The following is an 18,772-nucleotide window of genomic DNA, read 5'->3' as shown; positions in this document are numbered from 1 at the left end:
TACAGATAAATTGCCCAAGTTTAGCCAAATACTGTCACTCTATCTACTCTATTAAATTCCTTTTTCTATATCTCAAACAGAATACAAACAACATTTATATAATCCATATGCATAACCTAACTCTTTCAAGCCACAATGTTAACTTAGTGATGTTTTATTACATTCCAACATGTGTCTTCACTGCAGTTACAATGTATTGTTGTTCACCTGAACTGGGATGGGAGCTTTGGCCTAGCAGAAAGGATGTAAAGGAAGGTGGAAAATGGCTTAAAACTATTAATACCAACTGGATGTGAAATCAGCATGGCCATCCAAAGAAAGGGCCTTTCTGGGTGCTTGAAGGAATGTCTGCAGCAACTCTGTTACTTCTGGTCCTTGTCTGAACACACTGAATATTGTGAGGTCTCTGCCAAAGCCTGTGCTTAATGCACACGAAAAACAATTATAATGCTTGCCTCCATTGTCACAACTCACGACGATATTGTGTTGGAGAGAGAGAGAGAGAGAGAGAGAGAGAGAGAGAGAAGAGAGGGAGGGATAGAGAGGGGGTGTGTCACAGAGAGGGAAAGTTTCCAAAGAAGTTATCAGCAATACAGAGGCTTGTACTCTACTTTTAGGGTGTCCTGGTATTGTTTATACCAATCACCTTGATGCTTATCATGACAATTCACATACAAAGTGTGAACTCATCCTTGCAGCATACATGACTTGCCACCTAGCTGAAATTTATGGGGTGTGGTTTCCATGTTGTTGAGCCCAGCACAATGGAGGAGATCAGTGCTGCAATTTGTCTTGCAATCTGATTCTTGCAATGGATTTCTGAACCTTGCTTGGAAGCATTGCAGATTTTTACACCTACAGCAGAGTCAGTATTCTGCCCCTTACACCAAGGTGGGGGGGAAAGGAAATGGCAGATAGTTTTGGTATAAATATAAAGTCTAAAAACAGTTTCTAGCATTCATGGAGTCAGCATAGTGAAACTAGATTTCTGGGTGCATGTAGTGATATCTTGACATTCCTGGAGAATAAACGACCCAAGGCATGACAATTTTTCTACAGCTGGTATCATTCATGATTACATCTAGAACTGCATAACACACGATTGGTGCTAGCTGAAACAAAATTTGAGTGCTGGAAGAACTCAGCAGATTGCCAGGATCTGAAGAGAGAGAAAGAGTGGACTCGGTGATTCCAATATGACTCTCCATCAGTATTAGATGCACAGATTTGAAAATTACTGAAATTTGAAAATTTTTGACAGCACTTGACAATTCATTTGGATGTCTTTCTTGGTGAAGACAACTAGTATAGTCAACTACCAGTAATAGCTCTCTGATTACTGCCTCTCGGACCTTGGCGGCGATATTGTATGGACAGCTTTAACAGATGCCCTGAATAGAATTAAACTTCATGTTGATGAGTCATGATATGTGATATACACTGTTTGCTGTGAAACTCCAAAGATGCTACTGCAAATTATGTCATTAAGTTGCTAACATCATTCATTTGAATCACGATTTTTGAAATATTTTAAATGTTGTGAGTCAAATGGGAAATGTACATAGAAAATCCCATTGGAAAAAATAATTTAATGGGATCGAAACATTAAAAGGAAATTGCATGGCTTGCAAGTCCTGGCAGCACTGCTATGATGGAAGACTCTCGATTAGGATTTACTGCCACATCATTTCACAAAATATATACGTCATGCTGTGTAAAATACATGGGGACAAAAATATCACCTCTTACCTTCAAAATTTGGGTTAAGCAGTTCTTTTCTATTAGGACACAGTAAAGCATTTCCAAACACGAGATCCAGGCAACAAAGCAAGAGATGGTAAGAATTTACAAGGTCATCTCCAATCATACGGAAATTGCCTGTAATACACAAAAAGGAAACAGGATTGACCTGAAACACTAGATCATTATTTCTCTTTCTCTACAGATGCTGCTTGCTGACTGAAAATGTCTGGTATTTCTGATTTTCATGGATTTAAATACCAGAACTCATTCTTTAGACTGAAGAGAGTTTCATAATTAGTATTTTCCTGCGACATGAAACAATTTTCTCATTTCTGTATCCAGCAAGTTTCGAAATGAATGTTTGGATGGATAATGGGAATTCAAATGTTACTCTGTTTTTAAGTCACTGGACTTGAAAACTCTCTGACTTGAAAACAGTTTCTCTCTCTGTAGATGATGCCAGGCCTGCTACGTTTCTCCAGCAATTTCTGTTTTTAAATAAGATGCATTGTTTGATAAACAAATTGAGAAATCACGTGGACGAACAATGCAGCTCAATTTATACAAACTTTGTTGATAAACTGCTAGGGACACTAGTCAGGAAATATCTTTGGACAACATTAGGTCTACAACCTCACACCTCTTAATTTGGGTAAAAGATTATCAGCTGAATTAATAGGCCCAAATTTAACACACTTAAAAAGCACAAACTTACACAGGGTTAAGATCAGTCACATTAACCATTTCTCTTTCCACAAATGCAGTCAGACTTGCTGAGTGTTTCCAGCCTTGCCCGTTTTCATTTCAAGACCGTCAGCTTTACTGTACTTTGCATTTGTATTAGGGTAAATGGTCATGGCTTGGACTGGAAAACAGTCAAATAATATACGTCCGGGGTTAGCTGTGGTTAGCTTTAATGGTAGTTTGTGCATTCAGAATAATTCCATGTGCCCATCCTGTTCCCTTCTCTTATTTCCTTTCATCAAACCAGCTATCTAACCTAGCTGTAAATTCCATCATTGCTTCTTTAGTAAAAACATTTCTTACGAAGGGTCGCTGGATTCGAATGTTAACTCTTTCTCTCTCCAGATGCTGTCAGACCTGACTTTCTCCAATAACTCATTCTTCTTTCATCATTTCTCCTTTAATCAGTAACCCTTAAAATAAATTATGCAGCTTCACGATCCTGTGAAGACTTAACTCTTTGTTTTTTTAAAATATATAACCTAAAATGTAAGGCAATCCAATGCCCCTTGGTCTAGACCCTCTCATCATTGGCAAGTAATCTTTATATTTGTATATGTTGTAATTTTAAAGATCAGCATTGGCTTGGTGGAATTATCCTTGTCAGAATCAGAAGGTTGAGAGTTTAAGTCCCACACTAAAAATTTCAACACATAATATAAGCTGGCCATTCTGGGTAAAACTAAGGGAGTGCTAAGCAATTGGAGCTGCATTTAAGGAGGATCTTCCAGGTTAGAAATTAATCTGAAGTATCCCCTAATTGAACAAGTCTAACATGATTCCAGTATTAGTGGGGGAGAAAAAGCAAAGCTCATTCCAATGCCATGGCCAATAGCCATCCCTCAAACAACACCACGAAGAGATGATCTAAATCACAGGTGTTTTTGGGGCCTTGACAGCATTTCAACAGCGCTTGATTTGTTGCGAGATGTTTTCAGTCACCCTGAAGTGCTATATCCTAGAATGATAAAGCAAAGAAAAAGGCCTCTGAGCTCAGCCATTCTGTACCAACTCCATAATGAGCTACTTAATCTTGGTCAAGTATCAACAGTTCCCTTTTGCATATATAAAAATATTTGTTCTTTTAAATATTTTGATTGGATTTATTTCTGTCTTGCATACAGTCCCCAAATTGTTCTTTAAACTAATCAATCGGTACTTCACCCTCTCTGCCTCAAATGGTGGCAACAGCATACCTGTATTTCCACTGAACTAGCAATCCAGACCCCGTTCGACTATAACTTGCCTGATGGTGGTATTAAAAATTTTAAAAATTCAAGTAATCTAATAATCATTAAACTGATACCGATAACAAATCTTGATTAGATGGTAATGACAATGGGAAAATATGTCAGACTACGAGCCTGCAGATTTTGCACCTCAGCGTAAACTCCTGGCCTTGAGAGTCTTGAGGTGAAGCCAGTGTTTAACAACACATTCATCTGTTCTATTTTCCTATTCACATATTTATTCATGCATGGCACTGGAATGAATCCAGAAATTACAACCGTAGTAGTCCTTCCTCTTTAATCTACTACTTAACACTCTCAATTCCTGGTGCAGGATCTTGTTTTTTTTTAATCTATGTCACTGGTATCAAACATACCATGATTGATGGCCGTTCTCCCTTCCCCTACAGAATGTCCTGCAGCCACTCTGAGCCATCCCTGACCCTGACACCTGGGAGGCAACATACCACTCGAAACTCATTTGCTGCCACAGAACCCATCTGTCAGCTCCCCATCACTAAATCTCTCCCAATTTTTTTCCTTCCCTGTTATGTAGCACAGTCAACAGTGGGACTACAAACTTGGCTATTTCCCTTGAAAGGTCATTTCACCCATCCAACCCCCAAACCTAGTGGTCATTAAGGAGGCAGAGATGGATCATCGATGGTTTATTTCTGGCTGAAGATTGCTCCAAATGCTTCAGCCTTTTCTTTGTGCTTGAGTGCAATTCTACTGATGGCCCTCAATGCCACATGGATGCCCAGTCTTGAGCTGTTAGATTTTTCAAATTCAATATGTTTTATCACCTTTTCAAAAGACTCAAATTAGTGGGAAGGGATCTCTAACAAATCTCATTTAGCATGGTCATACCACCACACAATATGATAGGAGTCAGCGACGAGCCCACATGAAGGGGAAAAAAGGAGAAATTTCTTACAAAGCATAGTATGAACAGGGACAGAGTTAATAGAAAAATGGATAACTATTTCAAGTAAAGGAAGATAAAAGGCTATTGGCAGAAACAAAAGAGCAGGGACAATCAGTATCTCTGATTGTATGGAGAGGCAGAAAAGAGTCAAATGGCCTTGACCTGTGGGATAAATGTCTAAGGTTCACGCAATAGGAAAAGCAGGGCTTCAGACTGGATTAGATTAGATTCCCTACAATGTGGAAACAGGCTCTTTGACCCCCAGGTCCACACCAACCCTCCAAAGAGTAACCCACCCAGACCCAATTCCCTCTGACAAATGCACCTAACATTATGAGCAATTTAGTATGACCAATTCATCTGACCTGCACATCTTTGTATTGTGGGAGGAAACCGGAGCACCCGGAAGAAACGCATGCAGACACGGGAAGAATGTGCAAACTGCACACAGACAGTCGCCCGAGGCTGGGATTGAACCTGGGTCCCTGGTGCTGTGAGGCAGCATTCCCACGTGCTCAAGCTTTTGGAATGGAATTTAGTCTTACATCTTCAGACAGAAACAAGAGATACTACTACTGAGCCAAGCTAACATCTGAAACAAAGTAGTCTGAAATGAAATGATGTGACAATAATATTCAGGGAATAGTACGTCTCTATACTGGTACAAACGTTTATATTGCTAGCAACCAATATATATGATAAAATGGATAACAGAAGAGCAATGTCCCTTACCTTTAGTATATACAAATAAGGTCCAGCAAAAACTAAAAGCATCAGATGTGCTGCATGGAAGGCGCCTGTAAGACAAGGAGCACAATTGCAATAAACAGAATATCTTTTACTTCTTTGAATTTTGTTTTAGCAATTTTTCTTAATTCTCTCTCCAAAAGTGCTGATTTGTGGCTGGTGCAAAGTTTCACTGACACCTTTCAGACATCAATAATTTACCCCAGCAGGCATTATTCATGTTGGGAGCAATTTCAAACTACCTGTTCATCTAGAATGACATCAAATACAACACTTAGATTTAACCAAAGTACTATCTGCAGACAGGCCAATTATAGCACTGTTCTCTGAATGGGGAGAAAGTGAGGTCTGCAGATGCTGGAGATCAGAGCTGAAAATGTGTTGCTGGAAAAGCGCAGCAGGTCAGGCAGCATCCAGGGAACAGGAGAATCGACGTTTCGGGCATAAGCCCTTCTTCAGGAATGTTCTCTGAATGGCTCATGCAGGTTAACATGTACGTTAAGGTTGGAAGTGCTGATGTACACAACTTAATTATTTACTACGTAAAGTCACAAATTCATTAGGAAAGCATTTTTTAACCCTGTTCTGGATTTATTATGGATATAATTTGGTAGAATGCGAGAAAAAAAGGATACATTAAGGAAACATTGCCAATTCAGACAACAGAAAGTTCCCACTCAAATTAAACTCATGTCTGCTTATTACTGGAACCTGGCTGGAGCAATTTCGTCAGCACTCATCACCTTCAAATGCCTAATATACAGAAATAACATACCGCTGTTTTCTGCTTCTTTGAAGGCGAGACTGATCTTCATGACGATTTTGAAACATGTCCAAAAATATAGGTTCAAATTTTTTGAAAATTACAGTTGAGACTTCAAAATTCCTTTCCAACTGTTCCACGCGTTCCCTGAATTCTTGGCACAAATTGGCCATATCTGCCCATTTCTTCATCTTGCTGAAAAACTGAATTAGGCTGTAATCAGAGTGAAAACGGAGCAATGTGAGGGAAAGTAAGACTTATTGTAAAGGTTCAAGGCAATCACAAATGAAATGAACTACGATACAGATGAGAAGTGTTCAGCTTCTACTCTTTTGCCCCTTAAAGAACTTTCAAATTTTGACTACTGCAGTTATTAGAAGAGTTCAAGGAGATCCAAATAAAATTTACCACGGCATGTTTTTTGTTTGCATTTTGGATGTACCGTAGGTAGTCTGGTCCATGGTAGCACAATGTACATAACTTCCACCAATTTTAAATATACTCCCATGCATTTTGTAACTCTTGTAATGAGGACTTAAAATGTTAAGTGAATGTTATTTGAAAAGCTTTTGTTCAAATTAAAATACAGAAATTAACAACACTCATGAGAATTATCTGAAAATGGTTGTAGTTTGAAAATGGATGAGGATTATGAAAGAAGTTTTTAAAAGCAGCACAATTCAGCCAAATACTGTGCAATCTGAAGTTGTTTAATTTACCAGAATGCTGCCTGGACTGGAGGGCATGTCTTACAAAGAAAGGTTGAGTGAGCTAGGGCTTTTCTCACTGGAGCGAAGAAGGATGACAGGTGACTTGATAGAGGTGGGAGAAAATTAAGACTACAGATGCTGGAGATCAGTGTCGAAGGTTTGGTGCAATATGAAGGACTTATGGCCGAAACATTGATTCTCCTGATCCTCAGATGCTGCCTGACCTGCTGTGCTTTTCCAGCACCACACTCTCGACTTGATAGAGGTGTACAAGATGATGAGAAGCATAGACTGGATAATTAGATACTTTTTTCCTGGTTGGGGGGGGGGGGGGGGAGAATGGCTGTCACGAGGGGGTATAAATTTAAGGTGACTGTAAGAAGTTTTAGGGGAGATGTCAGAGTTAGGTTCTTTACAGAGTGTGGTGGGTGCGTAGAATACACTCCCAACGGTGGTAGTAGAGTCAGATACATTAGGGACATTTAAACAATTCTTGGATAGGCACGTGGATGATAGTAAAACATAGAGTGCGTAGGTTAGTTTGATCGACACAACATCAAGGGCCGAAGGGTCTGTACTGTTCTGTGTTAACAGGGAGGCGATGGCACAGTGGTATTATCAATAGACTAAAAATCCAGAACTCAGCTAATGTTCTGGTGACCTGGGTTCAAATCCCACCATGAAAGATGGTAGAATTTGAATTCAATAAAGAAAAATCTGGAATTAAGAATCTACTAAAGACCACTCAACCACTGTCGATTGTTGGAAATTCCCATCTGGCTCACTAATGCTTTCCAGGGAAAACTTCTTACATGGACTCCAATGTGGTTCACTCTCAACTTCCCTCCGAATTGGCTGAACAAGCCAGTAAGCTTTATCAATCACTACGAGTCTCAAGGAAGAAATCAAACCTAACAGACCACCCTGCATTGACCAAGGTACCGGAGTAAACAACAGCACAACAGCCCTGCCCTTACTACCATCTGGTGGCCATTACCAAAATTGGGAGAGCTGACTCATAGACTAGTCAAGCAACATTCTTTGACAGGCAATGTCCCAGACACCAAGATCACCATTTCTGGGTATGTCCTGTCCCACTGGCAGGACAGACCCAGCAGAGGTGGTGGCACAGTGGTATACAGTCAGGAGAAAGTTTCCCTCTAATTCTGGATTCCACCACCCTGGGGAAAAGACCATGGCTTTTCACCCTATCCATGCCCCTGGCAATTCAACCTATCTATGCCCCTCATGATTTTATAAACCTCCAAGGTCACCCCTCAGCCTCCAATGCTTCAGGGAAAAAGTCCCAGCTTATTCACCCTGACCCGATAGCTCAAACCCTCCAATGCCTAGCAACATCCTTGTAAATCTTTTCTGAACCCTTTCAAGTTTCACAACCTCCTTCCGATAGCATACTTCCTATAGCAGGGAGACCAGAATATTCTAAAAGTGGCCTCATCAACATCATCTCCCGACTCTTATACTCAATGCACTGACCAATAAAGGTAGGCAAACCAAACACCTTCTTCACTATCCTGTCTACCTGGGACTCCACTTTCAAGGAACTATGAACCTTCACTCCAAGGTCTTTGTTCAAAAAAACTTCCCAGGACCTTACTACCAAGTGTATAAGTCCTGCCCTGATTTGCCTTTCTAAAATGCAACGTCTCACATTTATCTAAATTAAAATTCATTTGTTGTCCTTGTGGACAGAGTCCCATCTTCACAATGAAAATACCCTTCATCATGTTGTGTGGCATACTCAGCATGCTAAATCAGACAGACTACAAACAACTCAAGACTGGGCATCCATAAGGCACCTGGGCCATCAACAGCAGAACTGTACTCCTGCGCAATATGTGACCTCAAAAGACCTGATAATATTCCAGCAATAGTAATGAAGATTTGTGCCCCAGAACTTTCCACTGCTGTAGGCAAGCTCTTTCAGATCAATTACAACAGTGGCATTTAACTGACAACAGGGAAGATTATTCAGGTTTGTCCTGTACACAAAAAGCAGGGCAAATCTAACCTAGCTAACCCAATCAGTCTATTCAATCATGTGTAACGTGTTGGAAGGTCTCATCAAGAGTACTATCAAGCAGCATCTGCTCAGTAATAACCTGCACAGGGACACCCAGTTTGATGAGGTGAATGACCGCCCTTGATATCAAGGGCATATTTGACTGAGTGTAGCATCAAGGAGCCCGAGTAAAACTGGAATTAATGGGCACTGGGGAAAGTTCTCCATTAGTTGCAGTCATACCTGGCAGTTAGAAAGATGATTGTGGTTGTTGGAGGTCAGTCATTTCAGGGGTTTCTTAACCGTTTTCAGCTGCTTCAATGATCTTCCCTCCAACATAACGTTCCCTCCATCATAAAGTCATAAATAGGATGTTCACTGATGATTGTGCAAGGTTCAGTACCATTTGCGACTCCTCAGATACTGAAGCAATCCATATTCAAATGCAATAAGATCTGGACAATATCCAGGCTTCGGCTGACAATGGCAAGTAACATGTGCATTCCACAAATGCTAGGCAATGACTGCCTCTTATTGGAGATAATCTAATCACCACCCCTTGACATTCAATAGTGTCATTATCACTGAATCCTCCACTATTATCCTCCTTGGTGTTACCACTGACCAGAAACTCAACTGGACTTGCCACACAAATACTGTGGCTACAGGAGCAGATCTGAAATTAGGAAGACTGCTGAGAGTAACTCATCTTCTGACTTTTCAAAGCCTGTAAACCATTTACAAGACAAGTCAGGAGTGTGATGGAATACTGCCTACTTGCCTGGATGAAACTCAACAACACTCAAGAAGCTTGACACCATCCATGACAAAGCAGCCAGCTTGATTGGCACCACATCCACAAATATCCACTCCCTCCACCACCAATGCTCAGTACACACTGCTGCTACAATCTACAAGGTGCACTGCAGAAAGATCCACAGACAGCACCTTCCAAACCCATGACCACTTCCACCGAGAAGGACAAGGACAGCAGATACATGGGAACACCACCACCTGCAGGTTCTCCTCCAAATCACTCTCAATCCGGATTTGGAAATATGTCACCGTTCCTTCACTATCGCTGGGTCAAAATCCTGGAATTCCCTTCTATCAGTATTGTGGGTCAACCCACTGCATATGGCGGTTCAAGATGGCAGCTCACCACCACCTTCTCAAAGGCCACTAAGGATGGACAATAAACACTGGCCAACCAACTATGTTAGTTTTCCATGAATGAAGAAAAAAAAGTTAACGATCTGTGCACTCAAAGGGATGTGATATATTAATAAGCTGTACCGTTCTAAATTTAGAATGTAGACAGAGTTCCCACTACAATCTGGAAAACAGTGCATTCTATTTTAAACAGACCACCTTTTTAAAACTGTACAACAGAATGGAATACCATTTCATCAGTCAGGGCAGTAAGTCTTTTGAATGACAATCAATTATGCTCCATTCTAGTCAATAAGCAATTCACTTCCACACAAGTGGAAATGTTTCTCCTGTTCCCTACATCTAACTCTTGTCAAAAAGGATGTTACCTTAACTTTGATGAGCGCAGGATTCTTGTTAGTGACACACCGTTTCCTTCCATTGTTCCCTTGCCGACAGTTGGCGTGATGCTTTTTCGACAGGCTACATATAAGGCACAAGCAAGCCAGTGCAGAGTTTCTCCCTGAAATGAACATTACGAATCAAGTCCATTAAAAATAGAAACACAAAACAAACCAGTCTGTCCAGACTGGCATATCACTCAATATGGTCTTGGCTAACCTTTCATTTCAACTTCACATTTCCACTTGCTCCCCAAATTGCTAGATTCTGAAACACCAAAAATCTGTCTCAGCCTTGAACATATTCCAAGTCAGAAGACACCGGGTTATAGTCCAACAGGCTTATTTGAAATCACAAGCTTTCAGAGCACTGCTCCTTCATTAGGTGAAGTGAGGTAACATCAACTGATGAAGGAGCAGCGTACCAAAAGCTTATGATTTCAAGTAAACCTTTTGGACTGTAACTTGGTGTCATCTGGCTTCTGACTGTGTCCACCCCAGTCCAACACCAAAACCTCCATATCTTGAACATATTCAATGACAGAACCACAAACATCCTCATCTCAAGTCTTAATAACGAGACCCTTGTCTGCAGACAGGGGAAACAATCTCTGAAACAATGTTTACCATGTTCAGACTCCTGTATATTTCAATGAAACATCTCTCAATCTTCTAAAATTTACATGCATAAGCTCAATTTATTTAGCCCCTTATTAATGGACAACCCTGGACTATTTCTACAACTGTGAAAGCAAACTCAATTGAATCTTCTTAAATGGATTTTTAAAATAAAATTAATATCATATTTCATCAATGCCGTAATGTGGAAAATATATTTTAAAAAAATTTACCCCAACACTCTGCCAGACTCTGACTCATGCAGGAAGCCCTGATATATCTCATTCTACCATCTTTTGTTCATGTGCGCATCTAGACAGTGAATCTATTCAAATGTAGGTATAGGTCTAATCTTGTCACCATCAGATGGCACATTTCCATTCACAAGGTACCTTGGAAGTAGGAGCGATGGAATCATACAAATGCATCCTGCGTACAGTCTTGTCTGCCCCTGATTAGAATACTCTGTGCAGGTGGTTGGCCAAACTAGTTGCTGTAAAACTGAAAACTTGAATGGGCTAACACTTTAAAAATGCAAAGATTGGAATAAATTTAATGAATTAAGATTATCTTTGCAATGCCTCCGCCACCCAATACCTTGATTTTCCTTATTACTGCCACCTTCCATGGAATTTCTAACTTAATTGTTCTTTAATCTCAAATTACAGAGGTTCTTTTTACACCTTCACCTAGACTTGCCAAATGTGAGCAGTCGTTAGCCATACAGCCCCATGAGACTACTCCTCCATTCAATAAGATTGCAGCTGCATTATTACATCAACACCACTTTTCTGGCTTATTCCCAATTTCTTCAGGGTCCAGAGATTTATTTATCTCAGTCTTCCAATGACAAATCATTTGTAGCCTTTAGGATAGAGATTGCTGAAGATTCACAAACTCTGAGTGAAGTAATCTGTCCTTGCAATTTGATTCTAAGTAGCTAATGCCTTATCCTGACATTAGACTCCCAGTTCTAGCCTGTCTAGGGTAACAATCAGATAGTTTGGCAGCATAAGTGCTAAGAACTTTCCTTCTTCCTTCCACATGATGGTGTGACTTACACTAGGTGAACTGCAGCAGTTCACCATCACCTGAACAGCAATAAATAAACAAAAATGCTGATATTTGATAGTGACACTTATCCCATGCAATGAGGGGAAATCTCATTAAAAATGTTGCCACATCAGAGAATCTTCACATTCCAGGATCCAATCTTGCAAACCTTTGTTGCACTCAGTGAGATTTGCACTTGTCCTTAAATCTGCAGTCCAGAAATGTATACAGTACACAAATGTGCTCACACCAAAGCCCTGATCTCTGCAAAATTAATTTAAAAATCACTGAATTAACCCTCAAATTCTACAACCTATTCCACTCTATCCAGGTCTTCACCTGGGTCAACAGACAATAGTTTCCCAGGTGCAATATCAACATAGAATTAATAATTTGGGTATCCGTGCTGGTATCACTATCCAGTGAAATGTCTTGTACTTTGATTTTGTAGCAAATGGGCAGGTACAAATAAAAATAATCCAATTTACAGCACAATATATTAATGAAATTACAAGTGGAAGATGAGTTTAACTGTAAATTGAAAAAAATTTACTGACTTCAAACTTATTTTTCCTTTCAAGATGTTTATTATGCAACTATCTTTGCTCAGCAATAATCTTCATTAATTGAGAGGAAACAAGTGAAACTTGCAGTGACCAAATTGGAAATAAGTACAAATATAAAACAAGTTCTAGAACAGAAGCATACAACTGGTGTGTTTAAAAACTAACCTGTACAAACACCACTTCATCTCGGATCAAAAGGACATCACATATCATACAAGCGATCAGCAACATACTAGCTGACCACAAATTGTGTTTTCAACTGTTCTATTTATTGGATGTGGTAACGGTACTGCATTAATAGACCAAGAGAAATTTAAATTCGCAGTTTCAAAACTTAAATTCCATAGACACCAGCAATTCTGCACAAACGTGGTTAACATTTTAGACCATTAGATACAGGAGCAGAATTAGGCTCTTTGGCCCATCAAATCTGCTCCACCATTCGAACATGTCTGAGACGTTTCTCAACCCCCAGGTCGCCTACCTTCTCTCCCCATAATCATAAACGCTTGCGAATCAAAACTGGCAATGAGTTCCACAGATTAACGATCCTCTATCTGAAGAAATTCCTCCGCTGTTATAAAGGGTCAACTCTTCACTCTGAGGTCATGCCCATATTCCTCAACTAAAGCCTTTCATCCCCAGATTATTCTTGTGAACTTGCTCTAGATGCCTTTCAAGGCCAGAACAGTCCTCCATAGATACGGGGCCCAATATGGCTCTCAATATTTCAAATGTATTCTGATCTGAGCCTTATACAGGGTTGGTGAAATCAGTGCTGACATTGCATTAGTCTTCCTAACTGACAACTGAACCTGCATATTACTCGTAACAGAATCATGAAGTAGGACTTCAGAACACCAAAGTGTTTCCCCATTTAGAAAGTGGTCTATGCCTGTATTCTTCCTGCCAAAGTACTCATTGCTGCAGTGGGTTGTGGAGGGCCTTTAAGACAGGGATAGGTTCGTAGTTAATAAGGGGATCAAAGGTTACAGGGAGAATGCAGGAATGGGTTTGAGAAACGCATCAGCCATAATCAAATAGGCTTGATGGCCTGAATGGGTTAATTTTGCTCCGAGAGCTTATCGTCTCGCCTCCAAGGTATAGTCGAGATTGACTGTGCCCCGGGGGTGGGGAGGATCTGTGACCACCCCCACCCTCCCTCCCTCACCTCCAGGGTGTAGTTGAGGCGAATCCTCTGAAGGTTCTCCCAAGCCTCAGCCCCACTCTCCAAGTCCATATTCAGGTCCTGACACAACTTGTCAAAGCTGTCGCGGAGTGACCTCCCGCTGCCGTCCCGGCTCTCTCCGCTGGGCATGGCGCCGCCTCTCTCCCCTTCGCCAGGGTCAGTTTTCTCTCTCTCTATTCCGGGTCAGTCACACTGTCTCTCTCTCTCTATCCCGGGTCAGTCACAGTCTCTCTCTCTCTGTATCCCAGGTCAGTCACACTCTCTCTCTCTCTCTATCCCGGGTCAGTCACACTCTCTCTGTCTCTCTATCCCGGGTCAGTCACAGTCTCTCTCTGTCTATCCCGTGTCAGTCACAGTCTCTCTCTGTCTATCCCGTGTCAGTCACAGTCTCTCTCTCTCTCTGTCTATCCCGTGTCAGTCACACTCTCTCTGTCTCTCTATCCCGGGTCAGACACAGTCACTCTCTCTATCCCGGGTCAGACACAGTCACTCTCTCTCTCTCTCTATCCCGGGCCAGTCACTGTCTCTCTCTCTCTATCCCGGGTCAGACACAGTAACTCTCTCTACCCCGGGTCAGACACAGTAACTCTCTCTACCCCGGGCCAGTCACAGTCTCTCTCTCTCTCTCTATCCCGGGTCAGACACACTCTCTCTCTCTATCCCGGGTCAGTCACACTCTCTCTCTCTCTATCCCGGGTCAGACACAGTCACTCTCTCTCTCTATCCCGGGTCAGTCACAGTCTCTCTCTCTCTCTATCCCGGGTCAGACACAGTCTCTCTCTCTCTCTAACCCGGGTCAGTCGACACAGTCACTCTCTCTCTCTATCCCGGGTCAGACACAGTCACTCTCTCTCTCTATCCCGGGTCAGACACTGTCTCTCTCTCTCTACCCCGGGCCAGTCACTGTCTCTCTCTCTCTATCCCGGGTCAGTCACACTCTCTCTAACCCGGGTCAGTCACAGTCTCTCTCTCTCTCTATCCCGGGTCAGTCACAGTCTCTCCCCCCGCCCCACTCCCCGGGTCTCTCCGTATCTGAAGCGGCTGCGGTCGGACACTAATCCCACAATGCCACGCGCCAGTGGCGCCAAAACCCGCGCATGCGCTACTATATCACTCCACCCATTCCACAAATAGTCCGGAGGAAATAGTTCGCACAGCCGGATCACCGCGGAGCAAACAGGATTCACCCTGGACCATCTCACCCAGTGTCCCTCACCATCTCAGTGATGGTCAACTGGCAGCACTCATTACCCAAAAACAAACAGCTGAATTATATACAATACAACTGGGGATGACTTGGTCGTACTCCTTTTCAATAGTTTCTGGAAGCACTAGCAGACTCGAGCACAGGGACAACAGGTGCTTTTTGAAGTTTTGGGTAGATGGTTGATTGGGAGTTTGTGTGTTCTCACCAATACCTGAACTTCACATCCACGTGTTCTCAATGCATTTGTGCCCTTCCAAATGATTCTTCCCCATTTCAGTCAAAAAGGAGCCATGGATTCCACAAATTGATATGGGTGCTTTGAGCACATCCCAAAAACCACTTCCACTGCCCTCCCAGGAGACCCCTGCAAAAAAATAAGTTCAGATCAGAGCAGCTGCTTCAGGAGTCCGTCAGGTTAATGAATGACATCCTGCCTAGAGGAACTGATTTGTGGAAGGGTCACTGGGCTCAACAAATTATGTATTTTCTTCCACAGATGCTGCCAGACCTGCTGGGTTTCTCCAACTATTTGTTTTGTTTTCAGTCTCCAGCATCCACAGTTTTTTTGTTTTATAGTCCTGCCAGGAGCAGTTGGTGTTTAACATCTCACTGCAGGCCACATTCTGCTGTTGTACCGCCTTTCTTGCCACTTGATTTGGAGGATCTTGTGAACACAACACCGGGTGCTAATTCACTCATACTCTGAAGTGCCTGCTATAGGTTGTCCAAAGTACATAGGAGAACTTCTCTCTTCAAAGATGTTGCCAACCTGCTGAGTTTCTCCAGCATTCTGTTTGCTTCCCCAAATTATTGCTTTTCAGCAATGGAAAATAAAGAGAGATCAGAATGCTGAATTCCAACGGTGTCAACATACAGCAGTGGGGAAAATAGGTAGCATGGCATTAAATATTTGGCCATCCAGAGAAGGCTCCCATTGACCAACTGTCTGTAAATCAAAAAGCTAGTTCAATAGCAACGGTGCACCTTTTCACGCCCCATACCATGCATTGCCTCACCTCTTCCCAATTCTGTCCAGCCTCCACTGTCATCACTAACTGTTAAAAATCACACACCAGGTTATAATCCAACAGGGCTATAACCTGGTGTTGTGATTTTTAACTTTGTCCACCCCAGTCCAACACTGGCACCTCCGCATCATGCTAACTATCACAGACAAACCTAATTATACCTAAATTCCAAAACCGACAATCATTATTAAAGTCAATGGAGTGCAAAGTGCTGAATATAAAAATGATGTATTTAATAACTCAGAAAAAAAATCCTCAACAGGAATTAGGAACAAAACAACAATGTTAAAATTAAAGCTAAATCAGTTAAGAAATAAATTAAGAAGGATTTCTACTACATGGTGTAGCAGGACTCTGGACCATTTTCTCCACACTGTAAATGTTGTGTTGATTGAATTGTGACTGGGAACAATATTGGCTCAGAACAATAGATTTTTATTAGTTAGAGGTATCAGGAGATAAGGATCAAAGATGTGTAAAGCTGAGATAGTTTATGGCATGATATAATTGTGTATTTGAACAAGGTCTCAAAAGATTAAATGGTCTCCTGTTCCTATTTAAAGCATTACATAAATCCTGTAAAGGCATTTGATGAAACTGACAACACTTTGGAGCAAAGATGTAATCACATCCAAAGGTGTGTCTTGCTTATCAAAATGAGTCATTAATCAAGATGTTGGACACTTTCAAATCATGCATCTTACTCAGGTAAACTTTTGCAAATACTTCAACACAAAGCACTAGAGAACTAAATGAGGATTCTTTCTTTTGACATTTCACACAAGTTTGTGAATTCTTAACTTCCAGCCTAACAATATGACAATAACAGGCACTTCCTCTGATGGAAGCAAAAACAATTATTTATGCTAAACTACAGATTCCCTTTGTTGGATAATTGTTTCCTAAAATGGCATCCTGGAAATGTCTCCGAGCCAGGTACAACTGAAGCTGCAAGTCCAGGGGAAAAGCTGAACCACAAATAGATGCTAGTTCCTTTTACAAACAAAACCGAAAGAAACTGGATATGTCTCAACACAACTTTTTTTTAAAAATGAAAAGCCCACCTCAATAGCAGATTCTTCCACTGAGCAAATGAGATGAAAACTCTTGCATGACCTCAGACATCAACACCGCTCTCTGCCGGGTTGTTAACATTTTATTGAGGCTTTCAACAATTCAGGTACAGTATTTAGATACAAGAGCAATCATATCAGTAGGTTTGGGGATATTGATACAAAATAAATGAGGTATCCAGTACTCAGCATTGCATCACAACTAAATTTGAAAACAATGTCACGTCCTCTAAGGCTTCATTTTAAGATTAGGAACCAGGATGAAACGTTTGAGAGCAGAGGGAATCCATGCCAGGATGCCATTAGTGTAGACAGGGGAAAGCACAACAGGAAGAAGCCTTCTTTTAGCCACAGAAGCCTTGCATTATGAACTCTTCAAATTTAACGTCAACGCTGCTCCTGGTTTTGGAAGCCAGCTCCAACTTATGTCCTGGATTAATCAGGGAAAAAATATTGCTCGGTGGATGTGAAAATCATTCAGTAATAGGAATGTAATGCAAGCATCTCGAGTTGCGCTATTGGGCAACCGTTACAGTAATATTATTGTTCAATTCCCCTTCCTGTTAGGGAACTCTTGTCATGTAACTAACAGGGCAGTAACAATGCAGGCCAAGGCCTTGTTCAAGAGTGCTTACCAACTAGGACCATCAAACACACACACAAAATGGCAAGACGAGTAATATCTAGGTCATCCCTTTCCCCAAACCACACCAGAAAAAAGATTTTACACTTAAGATATTCAATGTATTAACTTTGGCTGATATCAGACAAAGCTCTTCCTCAATTATAGCTGGTAACCATTATGAAGTTCCAGAATGAGAGTTTGGAGATAGTCTTTTGGTAATAGGCAACTGAGCACCCATTTTTGACAACTGGAACAGTGTGGTCTTGAGAACTGCAGTACAACACATACAGAATATACTGGTCTATCATTCAAAACTTAAGACATCTAAAAATATAAAATTTACCAACTTCCATTTTTTTTATTGATAGTTAAATTTTATTCTGTTTCCGACACAATGGAAACAACAGTGGAAACAAAAGTTAATAAAACACAGTGCTTGAATCATCACTGAACAGTTTGTACCTAAAGCCAGGCTACTGGAAATGCTTGACTGGGGGAAAAAAAGGGCTAAAAGGAATATCCAATCATAAACAAACTACATCATGATGCTGTTACTCGCTGGTATGATCTGCAGGACCCCTTTAGCATTCACTGAAGCAAATGCCTCTTCCAGAATGTGGGATGGGGACTACTTTAGTGGTGCAGAAAGAGAGAAATAAAAACAGAAATCACTGTTAGAAATCAAAGTGTAGGGGTGTTGGATAACCAAATCCATTGCCACTTCACAGTTAGCGTTTGGTAAATAGAACACCCGTGTGTTGCTGAGACTCGAAGTGTAAACACTACCTCAGACAGGCGGAAAGAGGTGAAGCAGGTATGTTTAAAAACACATTTCCTGGGCAATTGTATCCATATGTATTTTGAACTCCACAGTTCAATATTCAATGCTTTTAAAATCGCTGAAGATTTACATTCCAGCTTCACATCTTGCATTAATACGTGGGTGCAATTAGAAACTGTGAATCTCCCAGCT

General features: G+C 41.2%; 1 protein-coding gene across 1 annotated transcript in view; it reads right to left on the bottom strand.

The window, feature by feature from the left end:
- The window catches only part of rbl1 (retinoblastoma-like 1 (p107)), a 62,702-nt gene extending 48,601 nt beyond the window's left edge, over positions 1-14,101 (bottom strand). The window contains exons 1-5 of the mRNA XM_043709996.1: positions 13,849-14,101; positions 10,429-10,562; positions 6,167-6,367; positions 5,377-5,441; positions 1,750-1,878 (exon numbers count right to left, since the gene is read on the bottom strand). Of these exons, the coding sequence (XP_043565931.1) occupies positions 1,750-1,878; positions 5,377-5,441; positions 6,167-6,367; positions 10,429-10,562; positions 13,849-13,995 (676 nt within the window). The 5' untranslated portion in view covers positions 13,996-14,101. The remainder of the gene's footprint in view (positions 1-1,749; positions 1,879-5,376; positions 5,442-6,166; positions 6,368-10,428; positions 10,563-13,848) is intronic.
- Positions 14,102-18,772: the final 4,671 nt, after the last annotated feature.

Source organism: Chiloscyllium plagiosum, chromosome 20 (genome assembly GCF_004010195.1).
Source record: "Chiloscyllium plagiosum isolate BGI_BamShark_2017 chromosome 20, ASM401019v2, whole genome shotgun sequence".
NCBI classification, from domain to species: Eukaryota; Metazoa; Chordata; class Chondrichthyes; order Orectolobiformes; family Hemiscylliidae; genus Chiloscyllium; species Chiloscyllium plagiosum.
Note: the sequence above shows the minus strand (reverse complement) of the source record. Positions and strands in the feature narration are given on the sequence as shown.